The 21,763-nt window shown below is 38.2% G+C and overlaps 1 protein-coding gene across 1 annotated transcript; it reads right to left on the bottom strand.

Annotated features, from left to right (window-relative positions):
- Nucleotides 1–11,421: 11,421 nt before the first annotated feature.
- Nucleotides 11,422–18,826, bottom strand: RNF32 (ring finger protein 32). Its single transcript, XM_017819355.1, is given in 6 exon segments — nucleotides 11,422–11,580; nucleotides 11,778–11,880; nucleotides 11,882–11,919; nucleotides 12,364–12,452; nucleotides 18,006–18,283; nucleotides 18,810–18,826. Coding segments are annotated over 6 exon segments (684 nt in total).
- Between the last annotated feature and the right edge of the window lie 2,937 nt (nucleotides 18,827–21,763).

Raw genomic sequence — 21,763 nt, 5'->3', positions numbered from 1 at the left:
TTTACAAGCATCTTTTCTGTTGTTTGAGTTTAATGCTGACACTTTAGAGAGAAATCTTTATCTGAGTCAAAGTTCTGCAACTAAGAACAGGGAGCTGTAACTGAAAGTTGTTTTAAAATGTGTTTACATTTAAAATATTGGGAGATATATTATTAGGGGCACCATTCAGATATTCTCAGAGCTTGTAGCCCTATGTGTTAGCATTATAGTTAAAAACAACTGAAATGTGTCCACTTCTTCATGCAAGTCATTGTATGACCAAAATTGTCCTCGTGTCTTGATGGGACTGATGAATTGTGGTGTGTGAGACCAGTTAGCTGTATAGAAATATTTTTGTTACAAAATTAAGACAGTTATTTAAATACACTCTGGGAAACTGAAGAAATTAATATTAGGAATACACCAAGGGAGTGTGAACCATCCTTGGTCTTGCTCTTCATGCCTTTGGAGAGATGTTTGTCCTGACACCAGTGACCCAGGAACACAGAAAAGGGTGGATTATACTGTGTGTGTGGTTTCTGAAATTGAGTTGGGCAATTACTTAAACTAAGCAGAGGCAGTTCCTGCTGAGAAGCACCCAAGCTTCAGGCAAGGCTTTAAAATTCATTTTCAAAACAAGCATTGCAGCCTTGACTGTCCCCACCCCTTCTGCTGGGTATTGCAGGCAGATGTATGAGTTAAGCTATGTATGGAAAGATTTTACACTGGAATCTGTGGGATAGTTGAGATGCTGTGTGCTTTCCAAGGTGGACGGGAAATTCAGAACTACCCTGTGCAACTGCTGACAGTGTTTTGATTTAAAATGAGCTGTTGATGTTGTGACACTGTCCACATTAAAATACACCTTTGGCCTTGAAAATGCTTATGCAAAACTTTGTTACTGCGTGTAAGATACAGGTCACTGTATACTCTTCACAGAACATATTGTCACTTAAATACAAGCAACTGGTAATTCATTAATGGATATTGACAGTACATTCCTAGTATTTTGACTCATGTAGAGTCAGGTGTTCTATACCTTCAAGGTATATACAGCTGATCTTAGTAACATTAACATCTGCCTCACTTCTTATGAGGCAAAAGCACGTCAATGCTTCCATCTTCAACTAGATACCACGCAAGACCAAAAAATAGATGTAAACTAAGTGTTTTAAGTTAGCCATTTCTTGGCTTTATTCTGTGTTGGTAGCACAATATTAAATGGAGTGGCAGAACTGTAATATTGTGGGGTTTCTAAGCCTAAAGCACACATGCTTATCACTTTTAAGCTAAAAATTAATGGTATTGGTTACTGTACAGGTAACAATTTTTGCATTCATAGGAAGCTTTGTTTACTGTCTGTAATGTGATGTTTATCTTTGTCCCTGCTCCTCCAATACTTTGACCCTGTTGACTGTTTTAGTGTCATAGAAATTAAAGGATTTGACAAGTTGTTTTCCTTGTCTGGTTCCCAAGTACCACCTCGAGCACCACAGAGGGGAGGGCAGGAGCTCCTGCAGCCGTGTGCTCAGTGGGATGGACAGTGACACTTCCTCCAGTGTGTCACCAGGAGTGGTGAGTGCCCAGGGGCTGCAGCCCTCCTCTGTCCCACCACGTCTCTGCTGCTCTCCCGTGTGTCTCTGCAGCAGCTGATGCTACTTGAGGTGCTCACATGTGCCTACTGCTGTGTAGTAAAGACATGATGGCCCTTTTCTTAAAGAATTTACTGTCTAAATTAGAAAGGAATAAGGCAGAAACAGGTAGAAAGGAATAAGGTGGAAACCTCTTCCTGCATATGGGCTTTCCTTGAATTCTTAAATTTTTTTTTTGTTTTCCTTTTTCTTTCTTTTCTTCCTCTTCCAGAAGTGGGATGGTGGCGTACATATAGCAGCTGAGCCTCAAGATCATATTCTCTGATCTTGAAAATAGCAATTTTTTCTAATCTAGATGAAATCATTTAAACAGAGACAGGACACTAAGGCCTTACACATAAGTAACCTCTTTAAAAGAAATGTGCTTAGTTTAATTTAAAAAAGTATTGATGTGAACTGTGAACCTCTAACTGCTTTAATGAAATAAGATCCCCTGCTCCTTAGCATTAGGATTTTTGTTATTTTAGTGCTGACTTGAGACAATATTCCCTACACTGACTTCCCTCCCCGACCCATGACTATTGAATTTGCTATTGGTAAGCTGGCAGGTTATTTCAGTCACATTAGCAGTATTTGAACTCTACAAAAATGCTTCTTTTGAATTCATCCCATTCAGGGAGAGCAGTCTAAGCCCACAGCCACCACTCAGATGGTGATATAACCTCTGCCCCTTTTTCTACCTTGTCCCCTGCCCTTACCTCAGGCAAGGTATACACAGTCTCTGTTGTATGAAGTTGAGATGGTCCTTTCTGTGATCTAGGTGTGAGATCAGCCCGTGGTGTGTCCCTCTGCCACACACAGTTCTAGGTTCTGAACTGGGTGACTTCAGGTGGGGATTGCACCCTTGGGTTTCCAGGTGATAGCTGGGGTGTTTTTGAGCTGGAGCTTGTTGCTTTCGGCTCTTTAGTTGGGGCTCAGAAGTTGTTCAGGATCTCCTGTCTGTACATGACTGTGCAGTCATTCTCTATTTGAATGGCTTCTTGCTGTCCCAAGAGTGCTGCATGGCTCTGAGAGGAACTGTGTCCCCCCAGACCACAGTTGTTGCACTTTAACAATTAAAGCCTGAGAATATTGGTCAGAATCTTAGGAAGGAGAACACATCTCATGAGGAATTAATGCTAAATGTGGCTTCCAGAATCCCCACTGTGCCCAGTAATTGGGGAAGGGTGGTAGGAAATGATGTGAGCTCACCTGTGCAGACTGTTTGATTATATTCCTAGTCAGTCTTTAAAATTCCATGTTACTAAAACTATATTTAAAATCCTGAAGTTCATGGAATTCGGGGGCTGATGAAACTTTTTTCTAAATCTGGCCTTAATTCTTGAAGACATCTAACATCTCATCTTGCTTCCCTTTTTTGTGTTTTCAAGTCATTCACTGTCCTACTCGGTGACGTTGATGTTTAGAACAGATACTCTTCTTGATCCAGACAAAACATGAAATAGCAGAAGAGGAATCTACACAGATCTGATGTATGCACTGTAAGAAAATATACCAGAAGGCAGCTTTAGTGGAAGGTTTTTGAAATGTTTCACAGTTGAAGCACCTAAAACTCTTCTTTCTAAGAGAAAGAAGAAACACATATCATTAGTATACAACCGTCAGTTGTAGGGTTTCTAAATACGCCAGTAATTCACTGACACTGAAAACAACTTCATCAATTCTTAAAATCTGTTTTGTGATTCACAGTGCAACGTTATCTTGGACTTTGTAGAAGCCTGTGAACTTCTGAAAATATCTCTTGGCAACAGAAAACCTGAGGATGCTTGCTACTTCTGTGTTCATCACCATATTTTTTCAGTAACTTTTAAAGTTTCATTTATTGCTGTTAGATTTTTTTTTTAATATATATAGCATTAAATGTTTTAACAAATATAGAAGGTGACTCCAAACAGCCAGTGGTGTCAGAAGTATCCTGTACATACTGATACTCCTGACATATCTAATTCCAAGCTATTTAAAAGCTGTATCTGTATGAAGGCCTCACATAAACACAGAAATTAGGAATTCCTAATTCTTCAAGGTGTTTAGGTGTCTGAACGTTCATATGTACCTACATGAGAATTTTGGGATGCTGCTTCTAAATGTTTGTTGATCACTAACCTCAAGTGTTGCTGTTGCTTCTGCTCCTCCTCCCCCCATTACATTAAGTTTTATAGTCAGCATCACTGGATGAAGCTCCTTCCTGAACAGGGCTTTATTTTGCATTCCTCATATATTTAGTGCTTCCATAAATACCAGCTGTTGAAGTTTTGGGGCACTTGCTTTGATTTTAATATATTTCTTTTCTCACATAGCCTGTACAGAGACATTCCCTAGTTAGAACTGTTCCTCCCTCGTGAAAATGTTAGCATTTATTCATTAATTTTTTGTTTTACCACTAGATTCCATTTAAACAATCCTGTCACTAGAGCATCCTCTAACAAATTACCAAGAGATAAGTCAGTTTGAATTAGGAGTGAGAGGGAAAAGGTTTAGTCATTGCATATATTTGTGATTTTTAACTTCCAGTGGCGTGAGGCAACCAGGCCCTTTCTCAGTGGGAGTGATGTGCTGGTACAGCCACTCTGAGCCTGTGCCATGCAGTCACTGCACAGTAGCTGATGTTCTGTGGAACTGCTGCAGTTCATCTGCCGTGGGATTTATGGGAGTGGGACCACAGCTCTCTGTGCCTGCTGCCTCACTCCATCAGAGAAGGACACACATCATGTGGGCAGTGTTCTCCTCAGTCAGGCTTTGTGTGGTCCCAGGGTGAGGATTTCCGTGTGTTTTTGTACCTTTGTATTTCATGTGTATGAGCATGTTTTGGACCTTCTCTCCTCGTGTAAAGTGGTCATTCAGAAAAGTGGCATGATGGCAGTACCTGTGCTGTGGATACAATGGATGTGTTGAAATGCTTAAGGAGAAAATTAATTGGTGCATGACTTCCCCATTTCCACCTAACCATGAGTTTTTCCAGTCTGGACAAAAATTCTTAGTCACAAAATCTCTGTGAGTAACTTTCTCTCCCCGGCTTTATATAACTAAAAAAGTTGAGCCACTTACCATTTCTTAAAGGTAGGTTTCAAAAGTATTTTTCCCTTACCTGCTATGAGTTCTATTGCTTTAAAAACAAATGGATAGAAAATGAAGATACATTTGGGTCACGGATTTGAAATCTCAAAGTGTGTGCATGAAACACATGTATATACAAAAAAAGGCTACATTTCCTTTCCTTCCCTGTGGGGTTTGAGACCCAACCCGATGTTACCTAAATAGAAAACACACATTGCTCTTGTCTCCGTGGAAATTTGTCTTTAAAATTCCCACTGAGGAGACAGAGAACATTCTCAGAGTGCTGCTGGCACTCTGATCCCTGTCACCTGGGACCAGGTTCACGTGGGCTTGGATGATGCGACCGTAGAAGTACGATTCTGAACCGGTGTTTCTATGGCTGTTGGTGCTGCTGGCTGGGCTGTAATGATGGCAGCAGACACCTTCTGTCATGCACTTTCAGGTTTTTCGTTGCAGTGTTACTGGTTGAGATCTCAGTTTACAAAAAAAATTAGAAATTACGCACAATCTGAACCGTGTGAGGCTGGGAGATGTTGAATGGGGAATTGGTGGTCCCCTCTCGGTCCGGTTTGTGCTTAAGGCTTTGTAAACTCAATCTTGAGCAACTGACTTTCCTTTCACGTGGATGTATCTGACCAAGGTATAATACAGCTGAAAAATTGTGCTTTTAGCGTTACTTAAATCCAAACAATACCTTCTCCCCACCAAACCTTTCCCAGTTCGTTTTAGGTCATCCAGGAATACGATTTATAATGTTCTCTGTTGTGGATCCTTTGTTGTGTTACAAAAATAAATGAAAATACTTGCTGCCTTAGGTAGGCTGATTTTTTTTTTCTTTTTGTGAAAAGCAGTGGTATTGTGTTTTTTCCTTTGTTTGAAATGTTACACTGAATGTTTTGTAGGAAGATTTTTTTTTTTACTGTGTTTTCAATAAAGGTAAAGTGTGATTTATAGCAGGGTTTTGTGCCTTTATTTTTTTTTTTTTATTTTAAGCAATGAAAAACCAAAAATCTCTGTGGCATTTTGAATTATGCTGCCAGCAATTGGTGTGAATAGTTGTGTTCCTCCCTTCTCTTTCCTCCTCCCAATTTAACCTGCTTTTCAGATTCTCCAATGGCTATATTTCTAAAATAGCTGATGCAGGGAATGTGTTGGAGATTCCTATACATTCAGAGGCATCACAGCCCTGTGTTTTATGACAGGTGTGCAATTAATTTGAACCCTCTGCTTTAGGCCAGTGGGGATTGTTTATAGGAAAGTATGGTGATTATGTAATTTGTAAGTAATTTTCAATAGCTTAATAGTTTGACTGAAGGGCAATTTTTAATGTATTAAAAACATGACCACCATGTTTCCTAAACTGTCTGAAACTTAAACAGCTTCAGACTTTAATTTCCATTTCACAGGAGCATTTAGGCTGTTTTTAAAGTTCAAGAATCATGTGGATGGAAGGGACCTGGAGGTGTCTGATCCATCCAGCTGGGCAGGATCAAACATACCTGCCTTATTCCTGGTATTTAACCAGGCTGGCAGGGACTGTCTGTGGTGTGATTGCTGTGCTGTCTCTAGGCAGTATATTCCAGTGTTTAATTGTTCAAGATTTTCTAAATGTCAAATGCGAAGGGTCCTTGCCGCGCTCTAAGCTTTAATTTGATTCTCAAACATCCACAGTAAAACAAGTCTTTCTGCTTGCACCAGCTTTTTCCACACCTGAAAGGTTACATTTCCCTTTATCTTCTATATAGGAAATGACCCCCAATTCCCTCAACTGTTTTATGCAGGCTTCTCGTCATCCTTTTTGCTGCCTGTGGGGATGCTCATGCGTGCCTAGAAATGCAGAGCTCAAGTGGACACAGAAACCTTCAAGCTTGAGCCTTGGCAGTACATTATGTCTTCAGTAATTCTTTCTTCTTTTTTTTTTTTTTTTGACAAGCAGTGAGAGAAGAGGCATCTCAGTTGTTGTCCTCAATATGGATTTTTATGACCTACTGCCTTAAATATATTTCCACATATTGCATATAGGCCTGAGAAGTCTTGTCTTCGTATCTGAAGATGCTCCCACCTGTGCTCAGCAAAATAAATACCTAAAAGCAGTGAATGCTTTTCTTGAACTTAATCATCTCCTTGAGTGCAATCCCAGCTTGCTGTGGGTTTCTCCCAATGCACCACAGTATCAAATCTCTGCAGGGACTCACACAAGTCTTAGGCTTGCCTTTGTGTCACTTCTCCTAAATAGAGCAGTTTTAAGGACCATTTTAACACCTGTACCATGACCATACAACATGAGCCTTTTTCTCCATGCATTTCCTGTGAGTGAAAACCTGATAGGAAAACAAGGAGCCATTTTTTTTCAGGGAGTGTGGGTTGGGAAGTGGAAGGTGAGGTGGTAGAAGGGTTGAGCTTAAGGTCAGGCAGCCTGATGGCACGTGAACACTTTCCTATTGTTTAATTTTTTTTTTAATGCTTCCTTCCTACTGCTAAGGTGACCCTTCATAGCATATATCAGAATATTCGAAGTCAACTTTTCTAGACCCAGAGAATCAACAGTCCAAATCCTAAAAAAAGGCCACAGAAAGTATGTGAAGAGCCCACTTAACCTTCTAAGATTTCGTATAAACTTCGAATTTCCTGAATTTTCTGCTAAATATCAGATTTGATCCCATGTGTTCTTTTGATTCTGTGGTCTGATTCACTTCTAATTTTGAACTGTTATAACTTAATGTATTTCCAAATGATCCCTAACACAACAGTTTATTGAAAGAATGTATCCGTGTGTCAGTACAAACTGGATTTAGTTTCCTTGTTAGTTAATGCTGATTTAACAATTTAACATAACAGAAAACTTCCCCCGAGAGCCCTTGTATAGTGTATTTAAATCCCAATGTGATGAGAGAAGCAGCAGCCCCTTGTGTTGTCTGTAAGAGAATTCTATGTGTAGCAAAGAGCAGATGGGGAACCCTGTGCTTCCCCTCACGACTGCTCACTGACAGGAAAGACAAATCTGAGTGTCTCCCACACTGACCTTGGGTGGTATGTGCAAAACAGAAAACAAATAAACAGGGATCCCACCACAGGCCTCCTTCAATATTTACATTTTGTGGTCTCCAAACAATCCTGAACGATGACACCGTGTGCTCCCTGAAGGACTCATGAAATAGGTTATGTCTTTAATATTCTAAAGTGATTATGTATTTAATTAAGCAACAACAACCCTAGTAAGTTGTACCTGAACTGTTGTTACCTGGTTACTAGAACTGAATCTACTCCACATTGTAATTTAACTGCTCTTACTGATTTAATTTTAAAGCCTAAATTCAGGAAATACAAGGTAAGATGACACCTAACCCTTATATAGCTTATGGTTTCTGTTCAGTATCAAGTAAAGGTTGATCCATTTGAAAACAATTTTGCTCCTGATTTTTGCTTGGTCTTCATTTATATGGGTATCAAACTTGAACAGACCTGGCCTGTGTTTGTAAGCAAGCGAGGAGGGATGTAACAGAAAGGTAGAGCAGCCACGATGGTGCTTTCCAAAAGCTACTCAGGACACAAAATTTGAAGAATAGCAACCATGCTGTAACTCAGCCCTTATCCAGGATCTATTTCTGTGAATGGGAGGGAACACAGGCAGTATGGGGTCAGTTCCAGGACCTGCCCTCTGTCTGTGAACTCGGACTAGACTGTCTGCTGAGGACAACTGACCACCAGGGAGAGCTGAGGGCAGGGGCAGCGTGGGCTGGGACACATTAAGCCCCTCTCTGTGCCTCTGCTGCTTGTTCCTTCTTCCCTTAGCAGTGAGAAGCCCTCTGTTTCTTCCCCAAGCTTGCACTTCCCTGTTTCACTAAGTGATCCTGAAAGTCCTTTCCTGAGCCTCCTTGAGCTGGAACTGTAAAAATAAAGTGCAAAACTCTTCTCCTGCCTGAGACAGGGATCCGTGAAGTTCCTCTGCTGCTAAGATACTATCTCCTCTGAGCTACTCCTGTATTTTCTGCACTATGACCTGACCCAACTCACATCCATCAATCAGCAAATAAAGTCTAAGATTGGGAAGAAAAAAAAGAGGTAGCTGAAATGTGATCCAGAAGTTTTGCTAGCTGGCAAATCAGCCTAAACTATCAATGCAAACAGAAAGGAAATCAGAATTTTGTATCATTTGTTAGTGTTAACATGTTCTGGGATTTAAATATTAAATCCTGCTGTGTTTTAATGCATAATACTGAATAACCTTTTTTTCCCCCCTAAAACAACTGAAACTGATTGATTGCATTTATTTCTGAAAACACCATGGCTCTACGTTTTAAGTCTGTGACTTCTGAAAGCTCGACTAGAATGGCACAAACAGACTATGTGAAATACCCCATTGGTATGCAAAACTGCATCAGTCATCTGTACAGCAGCACAAGACTATGATAAAATGAAACGGTGAAACAAAGTGCCGAGGTGAACTTTGTCCACAGGGAAGCCTTTTTAAGTGATCCAATGTCAGCAAATTGCTTACTAATGTGTTGACTTATGGCAACCCTCAAAAGTAAAATGAAAAGGCTGGAATTTACAGCATATCAATGAATCAGTTGATAAGCTTTTACTGGTTTAATATCCTCCTAGTTTTGGTGCTTGGAGCCACTTCAAGTTAGCAACAGAATGTTTACCATCTCCGTGTGATAAAGGAAGTCAAACGACTAAACAAATTCCAGGACCATTATACTGTTTGGTGAGATTTAAATTAAAATCGTTGGGAGAAATCGTGGAGGGGGAAGGAAGAAACTAAAGTCAACTGCATCATTTCACAATGACTTACCTCGCTTCCTAAACAATGGCAAGATTTTTAGCGGAGCTGGAGATAATGTAATGCATTTGAAAAGATTTAATTGCACCAATAAAAGACTATACCACAATTAAATGACATACGGAGTGACATTTATAGATAGGATCAAAGAAATTCACTACCTAACATGCTGAAGCAACACCCTGCTCTCTCTGTATAGTAGTGCTAAAAAGTAGCCTACTTTGGTTTCAGTGACCTTTCTTATCTACTTTGATCTAGATTATTAAAAATTTTAATGGCAGGTGTAATAAGGGCTACTGTAGCACCCTGAAAAAAGTAATATGTGTCCTTCCCAGTACTAATATTTCAGACCTTGTTTTTTATTTTGTGATATTTATTTAAGTGTATGAGACTTGACATTTAACCTTTGTGATCCTTCCAGAGGCGGCAGGGTTATTAAAAAATAAATTAGTTTTTTTCCCAGTTGTGACCCCTTTTGGTTATGCTAATGTTTAGGGAGTGACATTTTAAAAGCACAGCACAATTTTGAGAAGCAAGTTTTATTTTAGGAAAGCTTTTTAACATCTGGAAACGGATAGCTCCTTGTGAAAACTTTCTGTAGTGTTTTCATTAACTAACACTTTAAAGTATAAGAGTGAATGGCAGGAAAACTCATCTCCTGTTGCCACTTGAAAGCCACTAAGAAAAATAAGTACATATCCTTTAATCACAACAAGTACTGAATTCATTTAGACCTGGCTAATTGTTATGAGAAGACTATAAATGTATTCTTAATAGAAGGTGAAAAAGTGGTGCCTGTTTTGTTCCCTGCAAAATCCTGAAGTGTTGCATATGAAAATGATTTCCTACTACTGTGGACTATATATGGAAACTATACTGAATGAAGACCTGCCCACGGCTTTTATAATTGAGTGATGAAGTGTGAGCAGTCTATCAAGCTTTTTCTCCCTAAATTAGGTACAAAAACCAGGGACCCTAAAAGCCAGCCCACCATAGGTAGCTTGGTAGGTTGCTGCTGTAGCCATCTGAAGTTCTGTGGCAGAAATTTTAACAGATGATACTTTAGGAACCTTCTTCAACTTCCCATTAGTGATGCCCTGTTCATAGCTCACCATGGAAAACTGACAGCCTTATTGGGAAAGAAGCATATGACTGCTTCCCTGGTCCTTCATGCAGAAAAATCGAAGTGTTGCTCTTGTTTGTTCTCATTACGCTTCTTGAGGACAATCATGACCCACCAATGGATTCATTTATTCTAAACTTAAGTGCTTGAACACTTTTAACATCAGCTTTTTTCAGTCACCCCCATATTCATTTGCTCTGCTACAGGGAAGGACTTTGCATTGATTCCAGAGGCAGCACAGCAACCAGCAGTCTGTCTCAGCCTTAAAGCTGAGAGCAGTGTTTCCTCTCCCTCCTGCCACTGTCAGCCCACGAGCAGAGCAGCAGCACCAGTTTTGTTCCACCACTCTGCCAGGACACTTCTAGGGTACAATCTCACTGTCATAGAGAAACACGGAATATAGCAAGAGGGGGTCTGTACCTCTAAAGCTCTCTTTTTGCTCTCTGAGCAGAAGTTAGAGAGGGGCAAAGCAATGGAATGGAACTACCTGGTTCAGTGTTCAGTGAGAGAACGGTGACAGTGAAAGGAAGTAATGATTGTTTATGGATTTATTTGTTTCTCCCCTTACTGTACCCCCTTCATACAATTCTATAGGAAAATAGATCACTGAGATTTATCAAAAAGAGAAGGGAAAACATAGAGCCTCACAAAAAGCCCAATATTGTTGGGCCTAATATTGCCAGGCAACTGGCAGGCCTTAAAATTAAATATTTAAATCATTTTCCTTCTAGGTGGAATGAACAGACTAACAAAAAAACTGAGTGACTCCCGTGCTGCCTGTTTGATATGAATAAGAAGAAATAAATGAAAAAGAAGAGAGCTGATATTTAGGAGTTCTGATTTAAGGAAGGTGAATCACACAAAAGAAGCAGACCAAAGAAGCTAATGCAACATAACTTTTTCTCAAATAATTGCTTTCTTAATTTACTATCCTTAGGAGGCACTGTTTCTCTCAAGTCTTTCTACGTTTTTCTAACAATATATCCCTCCAGAAAGCTTGAATTCCCTAAGATGAAATTTTGTTCAAGAGGAGGAGACTCGAGCTAATATACCTATTTATATGAAACAATAATTTTATGCATTTTTTTCAAACTTTTACTTTTGTAGTGCATTCATTCTGTTTATTATCAAATGTTTAACACTTTTGGAATATTATTTAGCAACTGATAATGTCCAGTGACACATGGGTAGCCGAAGTAAGGCTTACCTAATAGCACACTTGCCACAAACATGCCACATCATGTATCACTCTGGTCTGATACTGCTCTTTTCTACACATAGGACAACTTTTTGCCTGTAAATTTTCCAAAGGTTTTCAGGCATGCCTGAAAAAATAATTACAATTACTTATATTTAATCTCATTGGCACAGATTAAACAGGATAGATTACAGAATGTAAAAACAGTTTATTCATCAATCTATGAACACTCTACAAGATGCATATTTTTAAAATTAAAGTGTTAAGAGAATTTTGTAAATCTCCATATGTTCGCACAAAATTTCATGAATTAAAGTATTCCAGCTTAGTATATCCGTGTATAGCTCAGTTAGGAACTACACTTTCCCATACAGTTTTTAAAAAGGTAATAAAAAAGAATAAAGTGCTTCATCATAAAATAGCCTTAAATTATATTTCTTATCATAAAAATCTGGAATCAAAATTACTTTTCAAGATGATTACATTTAATTCATTAAGATATTCACTTAAGTGGTTTAATTAAAATACTCATCTATTATGTGCTTGAATAGTTATATGAAAATGTACTCACTTTATGGAGTACATGGGAACATGAATGCAGCACCTGTTTTTTCAAAGGAGAAAAATAACCCCAAGAACCAAACCTGACTATAAAGCATTCTAAAAGCTGAAAAGTAAAAAATGCTGACAAGAAAAAATCTGGCTGCCTGAAAGGTCATCAGTTTCTGTCTGTTACTAGTGCAGTCTTTCCAGTGAAAATAAAATTAGTTTGTGAATCTGTGAATTTTGTGTTAACAATGCATGGAGTGGCAGAAAGCAAGAAATGCCAAATGCTACTGACTGGAGGAAAGATTATAAAAGAAACACTTAAAATGAAAGCTGATTAATTTTCGTCCCTTTTCCCAACAGAGATGTTAAATTTAGAGAAGTGATGCACATCAATTGCAGCATTTCACGCATACCAAAAAACCCCCAAAACAATACCAAAAGTGAAACTATGTTCACAGGCTACAGGAAAACTTCACCTTTATCTGACCTAAATTCCCACCAAAGGCTGATGGTCTACATCCCGACAAAAGACATAGAGTTGGACAAAAAAGGCAGTTGGCTCTTAGAGGAAGGAAAAGCTGGGAAAAGAGTGAACAAGTAGTGAGCACTACTGAGCTGGCAAACACAAGAGGATTAATGGCCAGCAGCCAGCTGAAGGCAAAGCTTTCAGATACAGTGGCTTTTTCCCTTGAGGGAGGAAAGCTAACGAAACACCGAGGACAAAAAGAATTCCAGAGGCATTTCCCTTTTTTGTGCCAAATCTGAAGTAACCTTTTTAATGAGTGTTGTCTTTTGCTCTCTCTTGTCAAACTTTAGACTTTCAGGGTAGCCAAAAATTGGCAGAATGGTCTTTTGCCAGATGTGTCCTACCTGTCTTTGGACAGTGATACACTTTCAGTTGATGTAAAAGGAAGCAGAACCTCTGCATCTAAGGTTATTGAAAGGCTTTGATTCACATCACAGACTTGGCTGTAAAAAGTCTTCTTGAAAAATTAAAAGGGAGAACAGGCAGAAAAAACTACCCTAAATATGCACTGCAGAAAGAAACTTGCAAGCAGTTGGGATAATTCTTCTAATTGCCATCATCACCTCTCTGAAGCAGTACTCTCTTCAATCAGTCACTTGTCCCTTTTGCTTAATATTTTCAAGATGATAGAATGTAATAAAGCATGATGTATTTATGCTTATGCTACACACATACACTGAACAAAGCTATCAAGGTAAAATGCAGGAATTTCATCAGGTAACCTAAGGAAGTGACTGACTGGTATTAAATCTACATCTATTTCCATGTTCCAAATAGAAATAACTATTGCACTAAACTGCAATTAATGAAATTTGTGAGAAAACAAAATATATCTTAGATTGTATAAATAGCGAGTGTTTAGCATTCTGATGAATGAAGGCCAGGATTGTATCTAACAGCAGTTTAAATGAAGCAGAAAACAGTCTATACTTGCTTTGAAAGAACAGATAAAAAGGCTGATTACCTTCTCTACTATCATAACTTAAGAAGTGAACAAGTACTACCAACCTTCCTCTGCCATGTCATGTCCAAAATAACATCAGACAAACCACTTCTTCATAGTAAGTATCATAGGCAACATACTTCTTCATAGTAAGTATCTAAAAGGGCTACAAAAGAGCTGGAAAGGGACTTTTTACAAGGGCATGGAGTGATAGACAAAGAGGTAATGGCTTCAAACTGATAGAGGGCAGGTTTGAACTAGATATTGGGAAGAAATTCTTCACTGTGAGGCCCTGGCACAGGTTGTCCAGAGAAGCTGTGGATGCCCCATCCCTGAGCAGTGCTCAAGGCCGGGTTGGATGGGACTTGGAGCAGCCTGATCTAGTAGAAGGTGTCCCTGCCCATGAGAGGGGGCTTGGAACTCCATGATCTTTAGGGTCCCTTCCAACTCAAACCATTAATGAATTAACTATTCAGTAACTATCAGAACTTCTTTTACATACAGGATTTATATAGGATTTTTCTAATGTAAACTTTTATCTGTGAGTAATTTGGATTTATTTTGTTACCTTTTCAGAGCCATTAAACTGAGATTAACTAAACAATGTAACAATGCACAATAATATAATTTCAAATCATCAGTATAAATAAAATCTGTTAAAATTGATTTGTGACGTTTTCTCCAGCATTGCATTCATGTGTTCTTAAAAAAAAAATGAATAAAGTGGTATAATAAAAAACTGTTGCTGCTGAAAAATACTGAATTGTGATGAAACTGTAACATATTCAACAGAAATAAAGAGCATAAAGAAACAAAGATATTGTCACAAGACACCAGGGATAGTGTCACTGTGATTGCTGAGCTTGTTGATCTTGATAACTGTGAGGTGCCTTGCTGTATGTTCATGTGAAATCTCTGCCTTCTTAAAGAAGGGATCAGTGAAAATACTTACAGTAGTCCTGCCTGCCCCCACAAATGGCAGATAAAGTCCAGAGTCAGTATCCTAGTAGTAAAAAAATATGCTGGTATGTACAGCAAAGAATAGAGCTTTTCCATTTTTGAAGACCAGAAGAAGCGGCTTGTGTGGATTTACCAAAATCCACGGAGGAACGTCGAAGGCATGTTTAATAAGCCAATAACATGAGTCCATGGTGAGGCCTCAATGGTATTTGACAAAACAAGAAAGGAAGAGGGATATACAATAATTACAATGAAAACTGATGGCACCTAGATGAGAGTTCTAGTTCTAAATGGGAAGGAAAGGGTAAACTCTTTCATTCATACCAGAGCCTTTGCATAAATCTGACATTACTGTTCGAGACATATTTGTTCTGTATAAGCTCTCAAAACCCCATCAGGCAGCTTGTGTATCCAAACCCATTGTACTAGTTATGAAGGAAAAAGGAATTCTAGCAAACCAAAGAATGGGGTTTTGGTGATCCCCTCACTCAAGTAGCTCATTATTCTAGGACAGGATTTGTTAATTTTTGAGACATCCATCTACAGATGTATATCATTAATCATCTAAAATTTGCACAAACTGCCTTTGATCTTTTTAGAGAACTTTTGTGAGGTGCTAAAGAAATTGTAAGGAATTCTTTCTTCCCTTTGGTTGAACTATGTGCCTACCCTACTTCCTTGTGAGGTCATGACATCCTTCAAACGTAAATCTGTTTGAATCCATACCTTAGAACAACAGGATGGCTTTGAGATTTCAAGCTGGGTCAGTTTATGCTTTTGGAACAATGCGAAGAGTGATTTCGCTGAATGTGGTTTTGCTCACGTAAACCCCACATTGTTACTTTTGTTACCCTTGTGAAGGTATCAAGAAACAAGGTCCCATTTTGATAGTCCAATATGTACAAGCGACGATGAGAAAATCTGGGTACAGAGGGAGTGAACAAGAAGCAAAGCAGTCATAGCATGAAAGACAGTATCACAACATAAAAAGTGCCTGCCCTTGATTTCCTTCCAACTACAGTGGTCAGGGACTGTTTTTGTTTTAAGGAAGAAAACGAGATGGCTTTGTGTATATCCCTGGGGTATAAAAAAAAATGCTTATTTAAAATTTTCACATATGGATTATTGAAACTGGAAGGTATTGGTGGTAAAACCTAACTTCAAACTGATACAAACCAGTTGGGATATTTGTGAGGGACAGGTTACACAGGTGTTTGGAAGGAAAGATTTTATACTACATAATTGGTGAAGGAAAACTGGCAGCAGGACACACAAGAAGGGATGTGTGGTCAAAGCAAAAGGCTCTGTGAAGATATTCTCAAAGCACCATTTTAAAAAAATTATGTAATGAAAACTTACATTTACCACAGCTAAAGACATTCAAGAATTTTCATCCTTATGCATCAAGTTTACAAACCCAACCCATCTATTGACACACCAATTTACATCAAAGTTATTTATCCTAATATGAAGATTATCAAAATGATTGCATGCATTAACTTTGAAACTATTATTATTTGATTTTCAGACTCAAATGCCTATTGGAAAAAAAAGGAATTATAGAGGCCTGTGTGATTTTGTTTGATTACCCACAAACTCAAGAAGACAAAGTTATATTGAATTACATTTTCAAACTTGTTTCACATTTGCAAGTTTTAAACCACACAATTCTTATTAAGAAAGCTTGGCACAAGCATTTTAAAATAATGTGAGACTACAGGTGAAAATGTTAAAAAACAAAACACAGAAACATTTTCCATTTAAAAAAATATTTTGACACATTCTTTTGAATCACTCCCACAAACATTTATATGGAACATTTCAGTAAGTGCTGGGATTTAAAGAGAAAGTACTTCATCTTATAATCAGAGAACATGTTAACGCTTGGGCTGCATTTTTTCACCACAAATTTAGCTTCCATAATCACCCCTTATCAATACTTGTGTTAACCCCAGTACCTCTTTGCTGTTTTCCCCTCCATTATCCTCTCTTCAAAATGAACCAAAGAAAAACCCCGCCCATCTTTAGAACTATAACCATGTAAACATAGTAATAATCAGCTTGTTTCACTACCATTGTCCTGTCACTTGTTACACTCACTTCTTTGTTGTTTGAAGTTTCCCTCTTAACCTTCAGCTGATTCCAAAAGGCAGATGTCCCCGCTTGCAGGGAGAGTCACTGATTTACATGGTGCCCTTTAGAGCTGGGACTCTGCTACAGCAAAGGAAACGTGATCTTCAGAGGGGCCCAAGGCTGTTTCTACGAAAAAGAATAAATAAAACAACTAATAAGGACGATGAAAGTTCATTATGTTTAAAATTGAAAATTGTGGAGCCAAGTGACCCTGTAAGTAGTGCCTAATCAGGGCAAGTGAAAGGATGGAGACAAGAAGACATTCATGGCAAAAATACTGTTGAAGCCTTTAGAAAAGGGAAATGCAAGACTGAAACTGAGAGACGGGAAGCACATTTGCTCTCCTGGTCTGTTAAGATGCTCCCTGGCTTTGTTTTTCTAAGCAATATCATCTGTTGCTGCTCCACAACTGTACTATTATAATACTATTTAAAAGTGAATTTTCTCACCAGGCATCATTCCAAGCCCTCACATCTGTGACTTTTATCTTGTTGAATGTTTGCTTCTAAACTGAAAAAGGTATTTAACTACAGGTGTTAATTCTTCCCTGGTTTAGCCCCAGGACCATTGTAAAAACAAACCTTTTTAACTTGGAGCAAAGGTGGGTAGATATTAATGAAGAATACATTTCATGCAGCCCAAGCAAATGTTTTTTTTTTCAGAATAAGGAATAAAACAGTTTCAAATAGGTTTTAAAAAAATCTTAATGCTAAAATATTCCCCCAAATAAATACAGTATCAAAATCACTGCTGTTTCCTTGAGAATAAAAGGTAAAGAAAGTTATAACAGTCAATATACATTAAAAATACTTCTTGCTTCTTAATGAAGAATTTGTCTTCATGAAGATGCACTATCTTCCTTTTTACTTTCACTGTTACAAGAATAATATTTTAAAATACACTTCAGATATGAAAAGAAACATTCAAGCAACTGATGGTAATTCCATTGTTTACCTAATGGACTAAAGTGCTGAATTTTGTCAAATTTTAAAGCAGATATTATGCTGTTTAGCATTAGGTTATCCTACTGAACAGAAACTTTATTGTCCTTATTTTAGTTTATTTTAAATAAAAAACAAAATTACAAATCAGAATGGTTTACCTAACTTTAGCTGTGGAGTACTGGGATCAAGAACATACTCCTTTTCTGCATCTTCCTTGGTTTTGTGGTGAGTGCTCTTTTTTCTTAGTCCAGTATCTATTATTCTTCTGTCCATTTCTTTGTTCACAGCTTTGTAAATGTTCTTGGTATCCCTTATCCTTGACTTAAAATGTTCTGCTAATGAAAAATCCTGGAGCTGATGAGTGTGTATTATATGATCCTGCAGACAAACTGCAGAAACTTTATCATCTTTCTTTTGGAGGAGCAGCCCTAAAAAAGCAAGAACTCCCAACCAATCTTGAATAGTTATTGTTGTAAATTATTTAAACCTGTACATATTACACCAAAATAAAAGAAACTTCACTCTGCCAATATTTTTGACTTGTCAAAGGCTTTTATACACATACAACTCCAGTACCTGAAGCCTAACATACAATTACCATAATGTGAAATTTAAGATTGATGTTTCTGACACATCCTAGTTTTAACTTATAAAAAGTCAAATGAAATCTTTGATTTATCATTTATATTAGATAAAATAGCAGTAATTTTTAAGTTTTAATTACTGAGCCTATAATTATTATATGCAATAAACCCATTAAGAACTATACAAGTTTGGCATGCCCAAACACACTTTAACTTCATATAATTAAAAACAATCCCAAAGGCTAACTTTGCCTTCCAGAATACTGAATATAAATAAGAATGAATTATTTTTATCCAGTGAATGGGCTTATCTACCTATTCCTTCATTTCTCCCCACACTTATGCTTTACTTTAAGAGATGTGAAATCGTACAGTGTAAAATCATGATGTTCCATTGATAGCCTTTAGCTGATTTTACAGGAATAGTGTGGCTTTACAAACAGACATGTACAAGAATTTGAGTAATGTTTCTCAGCAGAAACAGCCTCATCAATAGCAGATGAGAAATTCACTAAAATTTCACTTCTTTTCTCCTAGGGCTCCCATGGGAGAGAACTTAACATCTGCTCCAGGCACAGAAGTGAACTTTGGATCCATAAACCACCGTGTCCCTGCCCTGTCAACCTCGTTTCACCCCCAGTCAACTGCCCAGATGGACACAGAATGGCTTCAGAATGAATGGGAGGAACCACAAATTTCAAGCTGAACTGAGGAAAAAATATAGCCATAGCAATAAATCCCATTGAACTGCTCTGCAAGATTAGTTTATTGTAGACAAGGAAACCTGTGACACTCAGAGCAAGGATGATGTTAGCAGCCCCTTTGGGGCTGGAGCTGCTCTGCTGTAATCTCAACATCCTCACTGGTACAGCTGGAGAATGTGGCTCAGTAGTGGAGTCTGGCAGAGGGTGAAGAGAGACCCTTTAACAGGGTCTGTAGCAAAGGAGAGCCACTGCTTACAATGCTGTTCTGTTTCACAGAATCAGAGGATGCTTTGGGTTGGAAGAGGCCTTAAAGATCATCTAATTCCAAACCTCCTGCCATGGTCAGGGACACAGCAGTAAGATGGGAGGCAGGCCCTGTAGATGTCATAGATTTATAGAATATTTTAGGTTTGAAAAGGTTTCTAACATTGAGTCCAGCCATTACTGCCAAGTCCACCACTAACCTGTGTTCCTATATGCCACATCTACACATGTGTATGCCACATCTACACATTTTTTTAACACTTCTAGGGATGGTGATTCCATCACTTCCCTGGGCAGCCTGTTCCAATGCTTGACAACCCTTTCAGTGAAGAAATTTCTCCCAATATCCAATCTAAACCTCCCCTGATGCTACTTGGAGCTGTTTCCTCTTATTCTACAGCTTGTTACTTGGGAGAAGAGAGTGACACTCACTTCACTACAACCTCCTTTTAGGTACTCACAGAGAGTGATAAGGTCCCCCCTTGAGCCTCCCCTTCTCCAGGCTAAACATCCCCAGCTCCCTCAGTCACTCCTCATAAGACCTGTGTTCCAAATCCTTCATCAGCTTCCTCGCTGCCATTTTGAGTGACCTGTATTTTTGGCAACTCCATAACAGAGTCATCATTATAAAAAAAAATCATCTATACAAAGAGAACATGGTGGTGAATTGTATGAGATGAATGGTGTCCATACAGATCACACAAAGAGCTTTGTCCCCTAATGTCCAATCTTTGTCCACCTCTGGAAAGCAGATGGCTGAGGGGGACAGTAAGACTTTGTTTGGTACAGCATCAGCTCCTTCAGGGACTTCCCAGGATTTAGAGCTTGGCTTCCTGAGCCAGAAACAATTCCCTTGTCTTTGATAAGCACTGACATGTTTCTTGCAGATCCAGAACCATGTGAAGGTACCTCTAGCCCCCCAGTAGGAATGTAGGCTTTCTCTGGCTATTTTCCTGGTTATTCTCACTTGATGGCCCTTTATTTCTGATGAGAACAGGCGTAGATGCTGTCTTAAGTCCAGGTGTGCTATTTATTTTTTTTGGGTTTAAATAGTTGACAGAGTCCTTCTCAGCTGCCACGGACTTGAGAGATTTGTTTTCTTGTGGAACTGACATTTTCCAGGCAAAAGCAGTGAAGCTGTCCTGAGAGTAATCCTTCGAGCAGCATATAAATGGAGTGATTAATCCATTGGATGCACTTCTCTGTAATTATAAGTAATTACTTTAAAGTCAAATCTGCAAATGAGAATACCTCTCTTTACTGTAGGGGATGATGTAAAAAGCAACTGAAGTGGCTATCTTTAAAATGACATTAAATCACTGATTGTTTCCAAAGGCAGGAATGAAAAGATAAAATAACGGTTTTTAAAGTGAACTTGCAAGTTAAGACTAACACTAAATTCAATTCAGTAAGATGATGAAGAGCTATTTTACAATATAAACTCCTAAAGATTTTTATCAATAAATTTAAATTAGGAAATAAAGTAGAAAATTATTTTCTCCTGTCTAAAATTTAAATGGAAATGTAAATGCTGTAATATTTGTAAAATTAAAGCCACTGATGTGTAGAAAAATCATTAATATGTATCAATTAAATACAAAGATACTGAAAAATATCTCTCTTGCACCTATTTTGGTTTCACTGTTTTATGCCTGAACTTGGTTCAACATTCTTGTGTCTTTTCAGTATTGCATTACTTTTTTTTTTTTTTTAGGAATCTTTGACAGAATTTCCTAAAGTTGTTAATAAGCTTCTTTAAAATAATATTTGCCATCTCTTCTGTTTCTGTCATACCTCATTAAGGTGATCCTATACATATGTATGCTTAATTAAGGCTTTTTGTTAAAATAAGCCTTTAATCCAGAGGTGCTGGGCCTTAATTGAAACTCAGAGAAGATTAGTGTAGTCTCTTATTTTGCTTTTCACTTTTACTGTACTTCCTACTGCTTCTAAACTAAAATGTCTCTATTAGCCTCAGAAGAAACATGGTCAGGAAGAAATTAAAATTCATACTACAGTCTTCTGGAGAGTAACATGCCATAGTAATTGCTCTTTCTTATTAAGTGCCACCTTTTACCAAGAGCCTCCACTCAAAATGCAAAAGGTTGCTTTAAGCACTCCAGGGACATTAACATAATGAACACACTGCCTGTTTTGAAGGTGACTAATAAGTGACTAATGATACCTGGTTTTATCCATGTGCATAGTTTTGAAATCTTAATCATGTGTTTAAATAGTGCTGAAATGATGGAACTGTCTAGAATGATTGACTTTTACAGAATCCTTTTTTAAGAAGACTTAGAAACAATGAGAATTTTGGTCACAGAATAGCAGCATTCAGCGGAGGTACCATGGGTGTAGTAA

This window comes from Lepidothrix coronata, unplaced genomic scaffold, assembly GCF_001604755.1.
Source record: "Lepidothrix coronata isolate B3197 unplaced genomic scaffold, Lepidothrix_coronata-1.0 Scaffold74, whole genome shotgun sequence".
Lineage (NCBI taxonomy): Eukaryota > Metazoa > Chordata > Aves > Passeriformes > Pipridae > Lepidothrix > Lepidothrix coronata.
The sequence above is the reverse complement of the archived record's forward strand: the minus strand, read 5'-3'. Positions and strand labels throughout refer to the sequence as shown.